Source organism: Lolium rigidum, chromosome 4, assembly GCF_022539505.1.
Source record: "Lolium rigidum isolate FL_2022 chromosome 4, APGP_CSIRO_Lrig_0.1, whole genome shotgun sequence".
In the NCBI taxonomy this organism is placed as follows: Eukaryota; Viridiplantae; Streptophyta; class Magnoliopsida; order Poales; family Poaceae; genus Lolium; species Lolium rigidum.
This window is the reverse complement of record NC_061511.1, coordinates 159,100,490-159,117,101: the sequence shown is the minus strand read 5'-3', so window position 1 is coordinate 159,117,101 and position 16,612 is coordinate 159,100,490. Positions and strand designations below refer to the sequence as shown.

General features: G+C 47.7%; 1 protein-coding gene across 1 annotated transcript; it reads left to right on the top strand.

Moving 5' to 3' along the window:
- Positions 1–13,370: 13,370 nt before the first annotated feature.
- Positions 13,371–14,367, top strand: LOC124705684 (glutathione S-transferase F11-like). The gene is made up of 2 exons (XM_047237386.1): positions 13,371–13,617; positions 13,697–14,367. The coding sequence occupies exons 1-2, from the start codon at positions 13,416–13,418 to the stop codon at positions 14,266–14,268; spliced, it is 774 nt and encodes a 257-aa protein (XP_047093342.1). The 5' UTR covers positions 13,371–13,415; the 3' UTR covers positions 14,269–14,367.
- The last annotated feature ends 2,245 nt before the right edge of the window (positions 14,368–16,612 follow it).

The following is a 16,612-nucleotide window of genomic DNA, read 5'->3' as shown; positions in this document are numbered from 1 at the left end:
CCCTGGTGGTACACCGGCGAGAGAACGCCGGCCTACATCAGCCTGCCTTCTCCCCATCCCGCCCCGCCTTCTCCCCGCGAGCATCCGCGCCCCGCCTACTGCTCCCAGAGCTGGCGAGCCCATCGCCACCAAGCCTCTGGTCACCGTCGCGTACTCCACTTCCGCTAAAAATCAAAGCGCCGCCGCCCTCTAAACGCCACCTCCTCCCGAGCGCCAAGCCTATGCTCCCACGACCAGGATTCGAGCGTTTAGTGGCTAGGAGCGGCGGCGTTTAGTGATTTGGGGCGCCTCAGGTGATTCAGCGACGGCGACGTTCAAGGGCCAGGGGCGACGAGCGGCGCCCGCTGGCGGCGGGAGGCGGGGGTAGGAGACGAGGTCTGCGGCGGGTGTGGAAGCCGGTTTGAGCTTGTCGTTGAGCCCAAGTCCGCATGAGCTCTTCATCCTGCTCGATTCAACGAGATCTCGTCGTATATGTTGCGCCGCATGAAGAAGCTAGGGGCGGCCGCCACTACGCCCAAATCAGGAGCTCCCTAACACATCCAACACCGGCGTGAGCTCGGGATGCTCCCGTGATGGCCACAGCGAGTCAACTCCAGCTGGTCGGGATAAAAACATCGAACGGGGTGGGGCGGACACCACGATTCACATCGCCTCCGCGGAATCCATTGCTACATCGTGCTACAACAGCATCTAGTAGTATGAACAGTAGCGCCCGTGAGCTTCCGCGTGTGCGTGCGCTGTAGCTCCCTGGCCTAGACGCTTGGTCGTTGCACATTGCCACCACCTACCCGGCCGCGCTGCTGATTCGCTGCTTTGCGCGCGCTCTACTGGCCTCGGCAAGAGCGGAATTGGAGGACACGGTCAAAGCGCACCACGGCGAGGCCGAGCAGAGGAGCTCGCTGGTCTAGCTGACGCGCGCTCGAAAAGGAGCGGCTCAGCGGCGCAAGTGGAGAGGTAGTTGCGCGTCAGCGAGCACTCGACGGCGGTGCTGATTTTGTTGTTTTGTGATCCAAATTCATATACTAAAGGAAGGCTAACTTCTGACGAGCGGAGCGAGGCCCGTCGCCGGAGGCTTGGGCCGAAGCGTTATCATCGCATCATTGTACACCCACGGCGTTTGTAAACACCACCGAAATAGTGAAGTTTTGCTGGCTGGCGCCCGTGGTTTTTCCCTTGTGTGTTGCAAGGGTTTTCCACGTTAAAATCTCGTGTCCCCTGCAGTGTTTTACTTTTCGTTCTTCGTTTATTGTGCATCTCAATTATAACAAGTGGTATCATAGCCCGTGTTCTTTGGATCTAGGGTTTACGAGATGTCGTCACTGAAGTTCGATCTACCGCAGCTGGACTACACCACGAGATTTGCTTTGTGGCAAGTGAAGATGAGGGCGATTCTCGCCCAATCTTCAGATCTGGATGAAGCGATCGATGCTTTCGGCAGAAAGCGAAGGATACCTGGACCGATGCGGAGAAGCGGAAAGACCGTAAGGCTTTATCGTTGATTCAACTCCATCTCGTCCAATAATATTCTGCAGGAAGTGCTGCAGGAGAAAACCACCGCCGAGTTATGGGTCAAACTAGAGGAGATCTGTTTGTCCAAGGATCTCACGGGCAGATTGCACGTGAAGATGAAGCTGTTCTCGCATAAGTTGCAAGAGGGAGGTTCGGTAATGAATCACCTATCTTCCCGGAAAGAGATTGTTTCGATTTGCAGTCTATAGAAGTTAAGTATGAGGATGAGGATTTAGGTCTTCTTCTTTTATGCTCGCTGCCTAATTCTTTCAGTAATTTTCGTGACACCATATTATTGAGCCGCGACAAACTAACTCTCGCGGAAGTTTATGATGCTCTCCAACAAAAGGAGAAAATGAAATTTATGGTGCAGGCTGAAAGTTCGTCCTCCAAGGCGGAGGCGTTAGAGGTCCGTGGCAGGACTGAGCAGCGAGATAACTACTACCACAACAACAGAGATAAGAGCAAGGGCGATAGAGGTCGCTCAAAGTCCAAAGGACGTGACAAGTTCTGCAGGTATTGTAAGAAATCTAGCCACAATATTGATGATTGTTGGAAGCTGCAGAACAAGGAGAAAAGGAACGGAACTTACCAACCGAAAAATAATGATGGTAATGGTAAGGCTGCCGTTGTCACCGGTAAGGGTGAGGCTGCTGTTGTTGCTGGTAGTGATAGTTCCGATGGAGATTGCTTAGCTGTTTTGGCTGCATGTGTTTCACGTGATGATGAATGGATTCTTGATACCGCATGTTCGTTTCATATTTGCTGTAACAAAGATTGGTTCAGTTCTTATGAGTCTCAGTGCAGAGTGGAGATTTTGTGCGTGTGGGGAATGACAACCAGTGCAAGCATTGTTGGCATTGGTTCTGTTTCAGATCAAGACCCATGATGGGATGACACGCACGTTGACAGGAGTGAAACACATACCCTCCATGGCGAGGAATTTGATCTCTTTGAGTACCCTTGATTGTGACGGGTACAAGTACAAAGGTGGGAACAAACTTTTGAAGGTATCATCAGGTTCTCTCATTATTATGATTGGTGATATGAATTCTGCGAAATTATATGTCCTTAGAGGTAGCACTTTGCCTCGGCATTGCTGCTGCCGTTAGTTCCGATGAAACTAGTAAGACTAACCTTTGGCACAAGCGTCTTGGACATATGAGTGAGCTTGGCATGGCAGAATTGGCAAAGAGAGAGCTAATTGATGGCTGCGATTTAGGTAATCTTGAGTTCTGTGAGCACTCGCATCTTTGGTAAGCATAAAAGAGTAAAATTTAATGCTTCCGTTCATACCACCAAAGGCATTTTAGATTATGTACACGCTGATGTTTGGGGTCCGTCCCGTAGAACTTCTAATGGTGGTGCTAATTACATGCTTACAATTATTGATGATTACTCAAGAAAAGTGTGGCCATATTTCCTGAAACATAAATCTGATGTTTTTAATGCTTTTAAGAAGTGGAAAGTTATGGTAGAAACCCAAACTGAAAAGAAGGTTAAGATACTCCGTACCGACAATGGTATGGAATTTTGTTCAAATGAATTTGATGAGTTTTGCAGCGAATGATGGGATGGTAAGACATCATACCATTCCGTACACCCCTCAACAGAATGGCGTGGCTGAACGCATGAACAGGACCATTATTTCGAGGGCTCGCTGCATGTTGTCTAATGCAAAGATGCATAGAGGTTTTTGGGCTGAAGCAGCCTCCACCGCATGTTATCTCATCAACAGGTCACCTTCTGTTCCACTTGATAAGAAAACTCCAATTGAGGTATGGTCCGGTTCGCCCGTCGATTATTCAGATTTGAGAGTTTTCGGCTAGCATCGCTTACGCTCATGTTGATAATGGAAAGTTGGAGCCAAGGGCTGTTAAGTGCATCTTCCTTGGTTATGGTTCAGGAGTTAAGGCATATAGATTATGGAATCCTGAAACTAAGAAAATTGTGTTGAGCAGGAATGTCGTTTTTAATGAGGCGGTTATGTTTAATGATAGTCCGTCTACAGATATTTCTGATGCTATTGATTCTCCTGATGTTTCTGATGATGAGCAGCACAGAATTGGCGTGCAGGTGGAGCACGCAAAGGAGAATGAAAATGTGTTTCCCGAAACCAACAATGATGATAATGATGTTCCACCTTCACCACCTTTTGTTCAGCGACAAGGACGGTCTATTGTCTGCTGACCGCCCTAAGAGAAATATTACACCTCCTACCCGATTAATTCAAGAATGTGATATTGTTGTTTATGCTTTGAGTTGTGCTGAACAGGTGGAGCATGATATTGAACCAGCTACATATACTCGAAGCCATTGCTTCGGTTGATAAAGAGAAGTGGGTAGGTGCGATGCAAGAAGAGATGCAATCGCTTGAGAAGAATGGCACATGGGATGTTGTGCACTTGCCTAAACAAAAGAAGGCTGTCCGCTGCAAGTGGATATTCAAAAGAAAGGAAGGTTTGTCTCCTAATGAGCCTCCACGGTTTAAGGCAAGGTTAGTAGCAAAAGGTTTCGACCAAATTCCAGGTGTTGATTATAATGATGTATTCTCCCTGGTTGTGAAGCATAGTTCTATTCGTGCTTTCTTTGGTATTGTTGCTATGCATGATCTTGAGCTTGAGCAGCTAGATGTAAAGACCGCTTCTGCATGGTGAGTTGGAGGAGGATATATATATGGACCAACCTCGAAGGTTATGTTGTGCCCGGTAAGGAGGATCTTGTTTGCAAATTAAAGAGGTCCCTTTATGGTCCGAAATGAGTCGCCACGACTGATGGTATAAAAGGTTTGATTCATTTATGCTTACACATGGTTTTGAGAGATCTCGGTATGATAGTTGTGTGTATATCAAGTTTGTTAATGGATCACCTATTTATTTGCTGCTATATGTTGATGATATGTTGATTGCTGCCAAGAGCATGAAAGAGATCACTACTTTAAAGAATCAATTAAGTAGTGAGTTTGAGATGAAGGATCTTGGTCCTGCTAAGAAAATACTAGGCATGGAAATCAAAAGGGACAGTAAAGTCTAGTTTGTTGTTTCTTAGTCGGAAAAGTACATTGAGAAAGTTCTTCATCGTTTTAATATGCATGATGCAAAGTCAGCTACTACTCCTATTGCTTCTCATTTCAAGTTGTCGACTTTGCAATGTCCTAGCTCTAAAGATGATATTGAGTACATGTCTCGAGTTCCCTATTCTAGTGCTGTTGGTTCCTTGATGTATGCCATGGTTTGTTCACGTCCCGATCTATCATATGCTATGAGTTTGGTCGGTCGATACATGGCTAATCCTGGTAAAGAACATTGGAAAGTCTGTTCGATGGATTTTCGGGTACCTTCGCGGCACATCAAAAGCTTGCTTGAGGTTTGGCAGGATTGGTGAGGGGCTCGCCGGATATGTGGATTCAGATTATGTCGGCGATTTGGATCGGAGAAGGTCCCTCACAGGTTATGTGTTTACTCGTTGGTGGATGTGCTGTTAGCTGGAAGGCTACTTTGCAGGATGCTCGTTGCACAATCTACTACCGAGGCTGAGTACATGGCTATTGCTCGAGGCAGGTAAAGAGGCTGTTTGGCTGAAAGGGTTATATGCTGAGCTTTGTGGAGATAATTCTTGCATTAAGTTGTTCAGATGACAGTCAAAGTGCTATTTATCTTACTAAAGATCAGATGTTCCATGATAGGACAAAGCACATTGATATTAAGTACCACGCAATCAGAGATGTGGTTGCAAAAGGTAAAGTGAAGGTATGCAAGATTAGTACTCATGATAATCCTGCTGATATGATGACTAAGCTCTGTCCTCGTGTCCAAGTTTGAGCTTTGCTCAAGCTTGGTTGGTATAACTTGTTTAGCCCAAGTGGCTATTGGCGCCAGCAAGTGTTTTCTTTGTTGATTCAGGTGATTGTTGAAGTTCATGCTACAAGGAATTTGTCTCAAGGTGGAGTTTGTTGTTTTGTGATCCAAATTCATATACTAAAGGAAGGCTAACTTCTGACGAGCGGAGCGAGGCCCGTCGCCGGAGGCTTGGTACGGATCGTTGCCACCGCCTATTTATATTCCCTGTAAGCCGCCGCCAGGGTTATCATCGCATCATTGTACACCCACGGCGTTTGTAAACACCACCGAAATAGTGAAGTTTTGTCGGGCTGGCGCCCGTGGTTTTTCCCTTGTGTGTTGCAAGGGTTTTCCACGTTAAAATCTCGTGTCCCCTGCAGTGTTTTACTTTTCGTTCTTCGTTTATTGTGCATCTCAATTATAACAGATTTGCCGGACGCACGACCGCCACATACTCCACCGCCGATCTGTGCACGAGCAGAATCAACCAATTTGGATCTGTGCACGAGCGCCCCTGCAACTATCCCGGACCAGAGCCTGCGGCAGTCATAGGAGAGGTTAATAGCATCAAACAGAGGAGGAGAGGGAGAGCGTGTTGGAGGGGAGTGCTAATCGTCCTTAGTTGTTAAGTAAGGGTACAGTAACAGGCGGAGGAGATAATGACGTTTGACCAATGGGACACGTGTTAGCGCCGGAAGGGGTGTGTAGCTACTCACGTGGGTAGCAGCGTTCATCCCTTAGTTGTTTTCGCGCTCATTCATACAAATTGGGGAGTCCTTCAACAAAAAATGAAAAGAAGGAGCAAGAAAACAAAACAGTTGCATGTCAAAATTGCGTCGCACCGCTGGGGCGACCCCTGACGCAAACAGACTTTTCGCGTCTCGCGGTCATTTTCGCGTCCGCCAGACGACACAAACGAACGCCCGCGGACAATTTAGATGTCCGAAATGCGTCGCCCCGTTGGCCCTGCCCGATGGAGGTATGGCCCGGCCTGTGCGTCGTGTGACAAATCAGAGGGACGTTGTAATTAATGAGCAGCTAAGATGGAAAATTGATCAGGTCTCTCTCTTTCCTGCCGCCATATCTCAATCTCGACCTAACCCTAGCCACGGCCATGCAAGGAAAATGTAGACTGCACAACCAGGTTCTTTAACTTTGAGTGGTACGTAATACACCTGCATATTAAACAGGAAGAACGTACCTGATGAAACAATTCAACCATCGGTGCCCACAAGAAAGAAAAAAAAGGACAATTCAATATACAGAGAAAAAATACGAACTTAATTATGTTTTGTTCAACAATAAATATGTTCAGATCAGCTCCGCATTCAGTCAGCTGATCTCAGAGGAAACATGCAAGAAGCGCAAGTAGCAATACGTTGTAAGACAAGCCTTGTAGCCGTGCAGCTCCTGCATGCAGAGACACAAATTAATGACAACCGAAGTTATACGCCAGGTGCAAAATCAACCCACATGAGTAGATAGCTAGGCAAATGCAGCGTGATTTGAGAAATTGAACTGCTCACCCGACGACGACGACGGTGGCGGCAATGCGGCAGTGAACGGATATTCCGGCGTCAACGGCGGGAGCGGCTTGCCTGAAGATCGAACAGAGATATAAAATCAGCAGCGATCCCAGATCGATCCTGATCGTAGATCGGCCGGCCGTAGGTAATTAAAAAACTTGGTACGTAGTACTACGACTGTACGAACCAGCGCAGGAACGCGTGATGGACATGAGGATGGAGGCGTCGGAAAGGCACTTGGTGGTGACGTTGACCATGGCGCGGGTGTCGTCGAAGTCCGGCCCGAGGAGCTTGGCGACGTCGCCGCGCAGGACGTGCATGAGGCAGCACGGCTGCTGGGCCACCGTGGCCTTCACCTGGACGCAGCACGCCGGCGGGATCGCGTCGCTACGGTGCTCGATGAAGTCCAGGCACGACAGCAGGCGCTGCAGCGTCGGCACGCACGTCGTCGGCTCGTCGGAGCCGCCGCCAGCCGCGGACGCCGGTGGAACTGCCACGGCGGTGATGAAGATGAGGAGAACGACCGAAGCGAAGATTGGTTTTGATGCCATTGTCTCTGTGAAGAAGTTGAACGGCAATTGCATTACACGAAACGGGCGTATGTATGATGTTTGGGTTGGCTACGTCGCCATATGTATGATTTATGGGATGGTTTATATATAGCTGCATTCAACAATGGAAGCGTATCAATACGGGTCTATCTGCCTTGAAAAGAAAAGAAAAAAAGACAAGAGATATGAGTTGTACTTTTGTTTTCGAACGCCTAGCTCGATACATTTTCCCAATCCACTCGTTTGTGTAGTGTCTACCCGGGCCTCTCTCTTTTTTTTTCGAGGAAAAACCACCATGGCAACTTTATTGATTAGCAAATAAGGTTACATCGTTTGCTAAAGAGGCAATAATAAATTCAGGTGGATCTTCATGTCAAACAATTGACTCTGGTCCCTCCGCTTTACAAGCCAACATATGGGCCACAATATTGCTTTCCCTAGTTTTTTTTGCGTGTAAGTTCCTGGACTTTATTCATAATAAACAGCACCTGCACTATCGGCCTGACATCACGTAGTGAGGAAACTGGGAATCGAGTCCATCCAACAGCTGGTCACCTCCTGTGTACAAGCCTTAACACTGGAGTAGTAAAATTACGAGCTAAGAAGGAGAATTACTCGTAGATAGCTGCAACACCTCCCAGTGAATTGCCTCCATTCCGCATTGTTTCAATTACGTCCATACAATCACTATTGACGATTAAAATGTTGCACCCCACCTGCCATGCGAGTAACAAACCATCGCGAAGGGCTCTTAATTCTGCAGTGGCTGCATCAGCAATACTCGAAATCCCGCAGCATGATCTAGCTATAAACATACCTTGGTCATCTCGGAGTACAACCCCTGTTGCGCCTGTAAAATAATCCGCTTAGAAAGCCGCATCAACATTTAGTTTTATCCACCCTTCTGGTTGTTTTTCCCATCTATGCCGTCTGATGCTCAAGGCTCTCTTGCACAACTTGGAGAAATTCATTGCCATTGTTGTTTCCTTTGTTTGTTTGAACTGTGGGCCTCTCTCTAACCAGTCATTTTTCCTTTGTTTGTTTTCCTGGGTGGGGTTGGCCGGTTGGGTTTGTGAAGGCCATTGTTCTTTGAACTGTGGCCTTTTGATATGTCTCGGACTTCAAACCATGCACCGGGGTAACAGATCAGGTTTAGCTAGCTATTAGTAATTAGGTATGTGATTACATACGTAGATCTAGGGATTCCTCTAGGGTAAGGCTATTCGGACAGCGATCTTCACCATAGAGGTTTTTCCAAACCATTTGCCCTCCTTTCCCACGCTTCCTCTCGCCTCCGTCGACTCGGGCTGAACAAGGGGCTGGCTCCGTCCGGCTACCGGCCTTGGGAGATTGGTTTGGTGGTGAGGGTTTGGGAGAGGGGTCGTCGGATCTCATGATCGCGACGGAAGGGGAAAGTTCCAAGACGGCCAAAGATGGGGCGAAGGAATATGACATCCAGGGGTTGCTCAAGAATCTCAATCTGCACAAAGCTGAACTGAAGGATGTTGCTTTGGGAAAAGAGAAGGCCAGGAGTTGGCCGGAGGTCAAGTGGCTGGCCACGGCACGGGTTTTGACGGAGAAGGGTTTTAGCATGGAATCACTGAAGAATATAATATACTCGACATGGACTCAGGTTCGTGATGTTTTTATGACGTGAGAACGAATTTGTTGTTTTACATGCATCTTGCCTGGGTGATTGGAAGCGGATCGGGAGGAGGGGCCGTGGATTTTCCGAGCATGCGCCCTCATGGTGGAACCTTTTGATGGCGCAACGATGGTGCCCACGTTAACCCCAAGCAAGGTCCAGGCGTGGATGCAAATCCCAAGCATGGAGTTACAAAAAAAAACTACTGAACCGGTGGCCTCCGATGGTGAGAGACGCCATGATCAATGAATATCTACGGTTGGAATTGTCGTGCAATTGAAATGGCTGCGACAATTCGTAAGTTGCGTGCCTTTGCACAGAAATATGCCCCCTCGGTACCATGTGTAGTTGAGAATCAATTACATAAGTTGAGAGGGGAAAGACTAGCATCGTCGCTAGGTTATGAACGATCCTTTGCTATAGCAGTTCTAGCTACAGTCGCGGCATCGCAATTTTTTTGGAATGATGAAGTAAATATTGACATTTGCCTTATTCCTCGTACCACCTTCATGTTGTTGTTTCTTTTTCTAGTATGAACCATGGTGGTTGACATGTGTGTACAGGGAAGCTCAAGTCCGCGAACGTTATAAAACTTGGGATATGTTGTAATTCATCAAATCATCATGTGATCTACCTTGGTTATGCATTACTGATTTCGATGAGGTACTCCACAAGGAGGACACAATGTTGCAGTGAACGAGAGATGCAACGCACAAATTTCGGCCTTTCATCAAATATTTGATATATATGGTCTTGCTGATCTTGGCTTCAAGGGTTTTGCAGTTCCCGCCCTCTCCACCAACTAGGGATGCACATAACCATTAAGAATGATTACTAAGATTTTTAATCTTGATGAAAACTAAAGTATAGTCCTCAAGATAAATTTCATGAGTACCAATTCTAACCTAGACCTCAAGTATAAACAGGAACCTAAATTCTTGTCCATGATGATTTGAACTCAGCTTCTAGGTTTGTAGATTCACTCCCCCAACCAGTTGCCCTAGAGGCTCACTCTCCCTTAAAATTGGGGAAAATTTTAGTTCATGGTCTCTGCACCAACTAGAGATGCACACAACCATTAAACATGAATACTAAGATTTCTAATCTTGTTAAGATTAAATCATAGTGCTCAAAATAAATAGCATGAGTATCAGGACCAGCAAGGGCCTCTAATATAAATAGGTACTTAAATTCGAGTCCATGAGGATTTGAATTTAGGTGCTACGTTTGTACATCCACTCTCCCAACCAGTTGAGCTAGACCTACTTCCTAAGAACATCAATATATAATCAGGTCCAGCTTAACCTGCCATCTAAGTTCTATTTGGGGTCTATTTTGCTTTTTCTATTATAAATTTTGACACTAAAATTTAAATGAGAAAAGGTAAAATATTCTATATGTGAAATTCTGGTCGGATCCTACCACACCTTACTACTCTAAACCCGGCTCCTGTCAACTAAGTGACGCACTGGGAATGGGCACACGCGGACCAAGCAGCGACATAGTTTAAAAAGTTAGACCGGTGAGTGAACCAGTCAGGCAACAACTTTGCTGGTTCGCTAGTCAGACGGCTGGCTAGCCGGTTCGATTGCGATAAAAGCCATTACTCCCTCATGTTCATATTATTTATTGATAATATGGATGTATCTTGTGGCCGGTTCGATACAATCATACAAGCAAAGCTGGTTGTAGTGCAGTGACGCGGGCAAGAAAATCTTGTGGCAACGATTTGGTCCAGGCTTGCTCGTTGGACAGCAGATGCTCGAAATTAAAGAGTAAACGAACATGACTACATGAGTCGATCAGTACACGATACTTTACCTTGATGAACGCGACTGCACCTGATACTGCAAATCTGTATGCCAGCGGTAGCACGTCGAGGAAAGGAATATATTCAGAATTTCTAAGAGCGCTGCTACACATACGATAAATCCAACCGATAACGGTACGATACTACTACTTGGCAGCCTCGCTTAAGCAACTCTTCTCTGGCTCTGCCTAGTGCCTACTAACTGACTGCCGAAAAAAAAACAGAGCAGCAGAGATGCAACTGTAAGCATAGAGGCCGCTCTTTTCCATACGATAAGCGCATCTCCACCGGCGCGAGGCAGACGGATGTTGAGCGATCATTTTCGTTCGCTGGACCGAAAAATGCGTCTGGTACCACCTCCAGCGGGACGACGCAATGTGATCTAGCCGTCCGCGGCGACATAAACCTGGCCCAAATACGCCTCAGATGCTTCTCTGCGGGCGAGGCGGGTCCTGGTGTCCGGCGAGGCGGTCGAGGCTGCGGCCCTGGGCGCCCCCGGGGCTGGGGCAGGGGCCACCGTGGTGGAGCAGCAACGGCCTCACGCTCGCCGTCGCCTGCGCCCTCTTCGTCTTCGCAGGACGACCGCTGCTTCGAGTTCCTCCTCCGCATCGACGACAACCCACTCGGCATCAAGCGGCTCCCGGACAAGTTCGTCGAGTTCGTCGATGGCATCGAGCCGGCGCACTTGCAGCTACGGGAGGCCAGCTGCAACTTTTGTCGGTGGACCGTGGAGGTCTTATTCGACGGGCAGGGTAAGATGTATCTGCACACGGGGTGGGAAAGTTCGCCCGCGACCTCGCGCTCGAGCCCGGCTGCCAGCTCACCTTCCTCTACGAGGGGGACGGCGAGATGATCGTCAAGGTGTTCGACGACACAGCCTGCCGCAGGCACTACCACACCGGTGAATCCGGCTTGGACACCGATAGTTAGAACTTAGAGTGTTCTTTCTTTGCAGCGAATATGGCTACAGGTCAGACGAAGCCAGTAGTGAAGGTTTCTGGTTGTTCTTCCTCGGAAGAATCAACAAGGCCACCGTCCCAAGCTGGATTTTCCAGTTTGGGTGATTGGGTGTGCCCTCGAATGTTCTTTCTTGGCAGCGAACAAACGGAAATCAATACAACTGGTTTCTTTTTTTAAAATGTTTGTATTTGTGTTAACCATGGTTCAAACTATGTATTAGTACTATGTATTAGTTTGTGTAAAATAATATTCTAATATGTAATATTTGAAACTATGTTTAAATGGAGAAAAGAAAAAAAATAAGAAAAAAATGTGTCGCTCCCCGGAGCCACCTCCAGACGCAAACGGACGCACGGACAAAAACGATCATTCTATTGTCCGCAGCATGACGCAAACAGACGCGCGCAAACAATAAAAAGCGTCACGCCCGCTGGAGATGCCCTAACCGTCGACAAACGCCTGCAGGCTGGAGATGCCCTAACCGTCGACAAACGCCTGCAGGGTGTAGCAGCCTGCCCGTAGTCCGTAGAGCGGAGCAAAGCGTGGAGCTCGTCTTTACAGGTCGCGCTCGTGAAGGCGCACGCCGTAGCCGTGGAAGATGGACTAGCAGTCCTCAGAAAGTCTTCTGATGCCGCGAAGCGCGAAGGCTGTTGAGGTACAGCTGCGAAGCTGGCACACCTAGGAAGGAAGGAAGCGTCGTATGTTCATCGGACGGAGAAGATCGTGTGTGAAGCAATTCCGAATTTCTAATACGATTACTACACAAACGTCAATATCGAACTAGCTAAGTACTTCAGTTTCATAATTGTTGTCGTCTATATACTCACTTTCCCAAACGATCGTCTTAATCAATGCAGCACGATGGTGAATTTGTCCAGTTGTTTAATCCGTGATATAACAATCCAGCAAAGATTGGTTGCCATTGAACCTATATTTAGCTTTTCGGAAATTTTCAAATCCTATAAATCCTACATAATTTCTATACGAATTCTATTAATCAAAGAATCCCGAAATAAAGACAGTATGCATCGATTTGATGCAAATCTGGGACTTTGTTCCCCCTATAAAAAAACTACTTCAACGAAATCTCTCAATTTCTCGTTTTATTATGTTCCATTTTGTGCGCATTCATGTATATATCTTTAGATTATATTGAATGTAAGAAAAGTGTAATCAAAGGGTAAAGAAAAAGATATGACACTGGAAGACTTGTTTTCATTCTCATACCTTCGTTGGCTCGAGTAGCGCTACAGTCCGTGTAGCAGCTACAAATCGTCAATGCACTTTTTACAAATGTAGGTGGGTGCTTTAGCAGCTACTCCAGTTCAGTTTCTTGTCCCTGGATTCCTTGAGGACGATATGATATATACTCACTGCTTTGAACGCTTTGGCTCTTTAGTTTTTGCTTTCGCTTTTGCATGAACCCTGTCGCGAAGCAAGGTATTCCTGCAACAGTTCCTCTCGCCGTAAGCATATATAGGTCACGATGGACCCGTCGTCAACACCAACGAGATCTGCGTCACACGGCATCCATCCATCCTTCAACGATCAGCCGAGAAGCAGAGCACGTCGAGGATGCCGGGAGCCGTGAAGGTGTTCGGGTCGCCGACATCGTCGGAGGTGGCCCGCGTGCTGGCGTGCCTCTTCGAGAAGGATGTGGAGTTCCAGCTCATCCGCGTCGACTCCTTCCGCGGCCCCAACCGCATGCCCCAGTACCTCAAGCTCCAGCCGCACGGCGAGGCGCTCACCTTCGAGGACGGCAACGTCACCCTCGTCGGTAAGCCACGCGCGCGGCAATGCACGTTCATGTTTTTCTTGAGCACTATGTTGAAATGTGGACAATGTTTTGGGTGCAGAGTCTAGGAAGATCCTGAGGCACATCGCGGACAAGTACAAGGCGCAGGGGAACCCGGACCTGATCGGGATGGGGGCCCTGGAGCGCTCCTCCATCGAGCAGTGGCTGCAGACGGAGGCGCAGAGCTTCGACATGCCCAGCGCCGACATGATCTACAGCCTCGGATTCCTGCCGCCCACCATGCCGCTCGACGGCAAGAAGGACGGCGCCGGTGGCCGCGACGCCAGGCAGCAGCAGCAGATGCAGCAGGGCATGATGATGAACCCGACCCACGTGCAGAAACTGGAGGAGATGAAGCAGCTGTTCGAGAAGAGCAGCAAGGATCTGGGCAAGGTGCTGGACATCTACGACCAGCGCCTCGAGGAGGCCGAGTACCTGGCCGGCGACAAGTTCACCCTCGCCGACCTCTCCCACATGCCCAACGCCGACCGCCTCGCCTCCGACCCGCGCTCCGCCCGCCTCATCCAGTCCCGCACGAACGTCAGCCGCTGGTGGGCCGACGTCTCCGGCCGCGAGTCCTGGGTGTACGTCAAGAGCCTGCAGCGCCCGCCGGCATCGGAGGCGCCCTTCTGATCTCCATCCACGCCGGCCGTCTCCTCGCACCGAACGTACGGTGCCGATCGGGGGTTAACTATGGTCACTGCTCCATCAAACTACATACATACGTGGCGTTCGTCAGCTGCGATGTGTTTCATTCCAAGCAATTCATCTTCTTGATTTCTTCCGTCGTTCTGAATAATCTCGTATAAGTTGTGTTTCACTTTTCTCTTTGAATTCCTGTTGTTGCGTAATTCGACCAATCATTTTAATATTGCAATGGAAACTACAATAAAATGATCTATCCTTGTACTCCGGTTTTGATCCTACACTTCTGGACGCAGTTCCACGTCGTGGTTGATCTGAATGACTGGAATGGCAAAGTAAGAATGAACGAAACATTTTTCCTACTAGTTTTCGGATGATTGAGAGCTTGATTAGGGCTGTGTCGACCTATCCCCTCTTGTGCATGGATTCGTGCTAACGGTAACGGGCCTTACCTTATTTTTACCCTGCACTCCCGTTCCTTCTTCCTTGCACCGAACAAAGCGACAGGGATGGCGTGGCTAACAATTGATGTTTTGAGTTTGCGCTTGGTTTTTCCGGGGTCTTGAGTGGGCTTGACCAAAACCTAAGTACCACTGGGTGGGTTCATTGTAGATTCGATAAACACCGCTTGAGATTCTTCTGGGAGGCCAATGGCCCAAAGCGTAAATACCATTGGGTGCTATGGTCCTATGAATTGGCATCTCATGTCACTGGAGAAGGTTTGTGGTTTGATATCATCAACAATAAATACCTCAGAAAAAAAGTCCTTCCGGTGGACTCGCACCACCCTGGTTCCCAGTTTTGGAACGCCATACAGAAACTAAAATCAGTATTTTGCATGGGAGACAAACACAAAGTGAGGAACTGGACCTCCACTTTGGCTTGATTGGTGGCATGGGTCTAGGCCACTAAGGGATAGGCCTCCCTCGTTCTTTGCCATCGCCGAGCAACCCGAGATCTCGGTGGCTAGGGCGATGCTGGATGGCAAGTGGCAAATTCCTTTTCGGCTAGCTCTAGGAGGAGCCGCTCGAAATGAGGAGCTGAACTTGCACTGCGAGCTTGGTGCGTTGTAGCTTTATACCAAACCTGACTCCTTCAGCTAGGCTCTTGAACCTTTGGGGAGGTTCATGGTTAAATTTCTATACCGAAAGCTCTCAATATGAAGCCCAGAGATACATCTCCAGGATATTTGGAGGATCTCGGTCCCCTTGAAGATCCGAATCTTCTAGTGGCAACTGATCTGGAAGCGGCTACCGTCCAATGACAACATTAAGCGACGTCGTGGTCCTTCCAATGGCAGATATACCTTAAGCGACGATCTGGAAGATAGTAACCACATCTTATATTATTGTTCATTTTCCAAAATTCTTTTGGAGTGCAGGTAGGGAGCTTCTCTCTCAAGATTGGAATCCCTCTTGCTCTGGACATGTACCACTTGATCACCAAATTGCTTGGGAAAGCTAGACAGATCCTTTGGGTTTGTTGTGCAGCTCTTTGTTGGACGTTGTGGAATTTTAGGAATAAACTCTCTATCGAGAGGCACTTTCCCACATAGCCAGATGATTGCTTGTACCTAATGATCACTTATCTGCATGTGTGGAAACTCGTGGCTAGAATATTTGACAAGGAGGAGCTGGAGCTAGTTATCGGAAGGATCAGGACGCTTCATTCTTCATGTGAGACTAATAGTTTCTTTCTTCTCGGGCCATGTGTTATGCTTCTATGCTTGTAGGTGCTCTTGTAGGTATTTGGGAACATCCATATGTGAGATCCGCTCACCCAGTTTGTTTTGTATGTTTGAACTTGTTACGGAACCTGTCACTTTGTTTGGCCGGTGTTGGCTTCATTAATTTAAATTCGGGTTCCATTCGAGTCTTCTGTCTATATAGTAGGCATGACCCTGTGGTGTTGTCCTTGTTTATTGTTTTGTGGGTTTCCACTTTTTTGAAATGGGGCACATGCCCTAGCCTCTGCATCAATTTATGCATGAAGTTTTTTTATCAGTTTATTGTAGTTCAAGTCTTACAAAAAGATTGTATCACGGGATGCACAAGGTCGATACATGTATCAACCATCTAAAGAGGAGAGAGGACATGCTCTAGACTAACATGTTAACCTATGATCAAAACGCCAGCTTCACTGGGTGTATTATATCATGTGCAACCTTGTCTAGCCGGTTGCACCCAGAAATGGTATCCTCGCGCTTCTCTGTTGGTTGTAGGAAGGATCACATACGGATCCAATGAGAGGCCAACGAGATAACCTTCATAAAAGAAGTGGATTTTGGATTGTTAAAAATACACTAACTCAGATTTTCACTTTATTTTTCTTC

Bases quoted from the DNA above. Each gene is read 5' to 3' on its own strand.
- LOC124705684 (XM_047237386.1), top strand. From the start codon at position 13,416: ATGCCGGGAGCCGTGAAGGTGTTCGGGTCGCCGACATCGTCGGAGGTG. The intron at 13,618-13,696 runs GTAAGCCACGCG...TTTTGGGTGCAG, and splicing joins CGGCAACGTCACCCTCGTCG to AGTCTAGGAAGATCCTGAGG.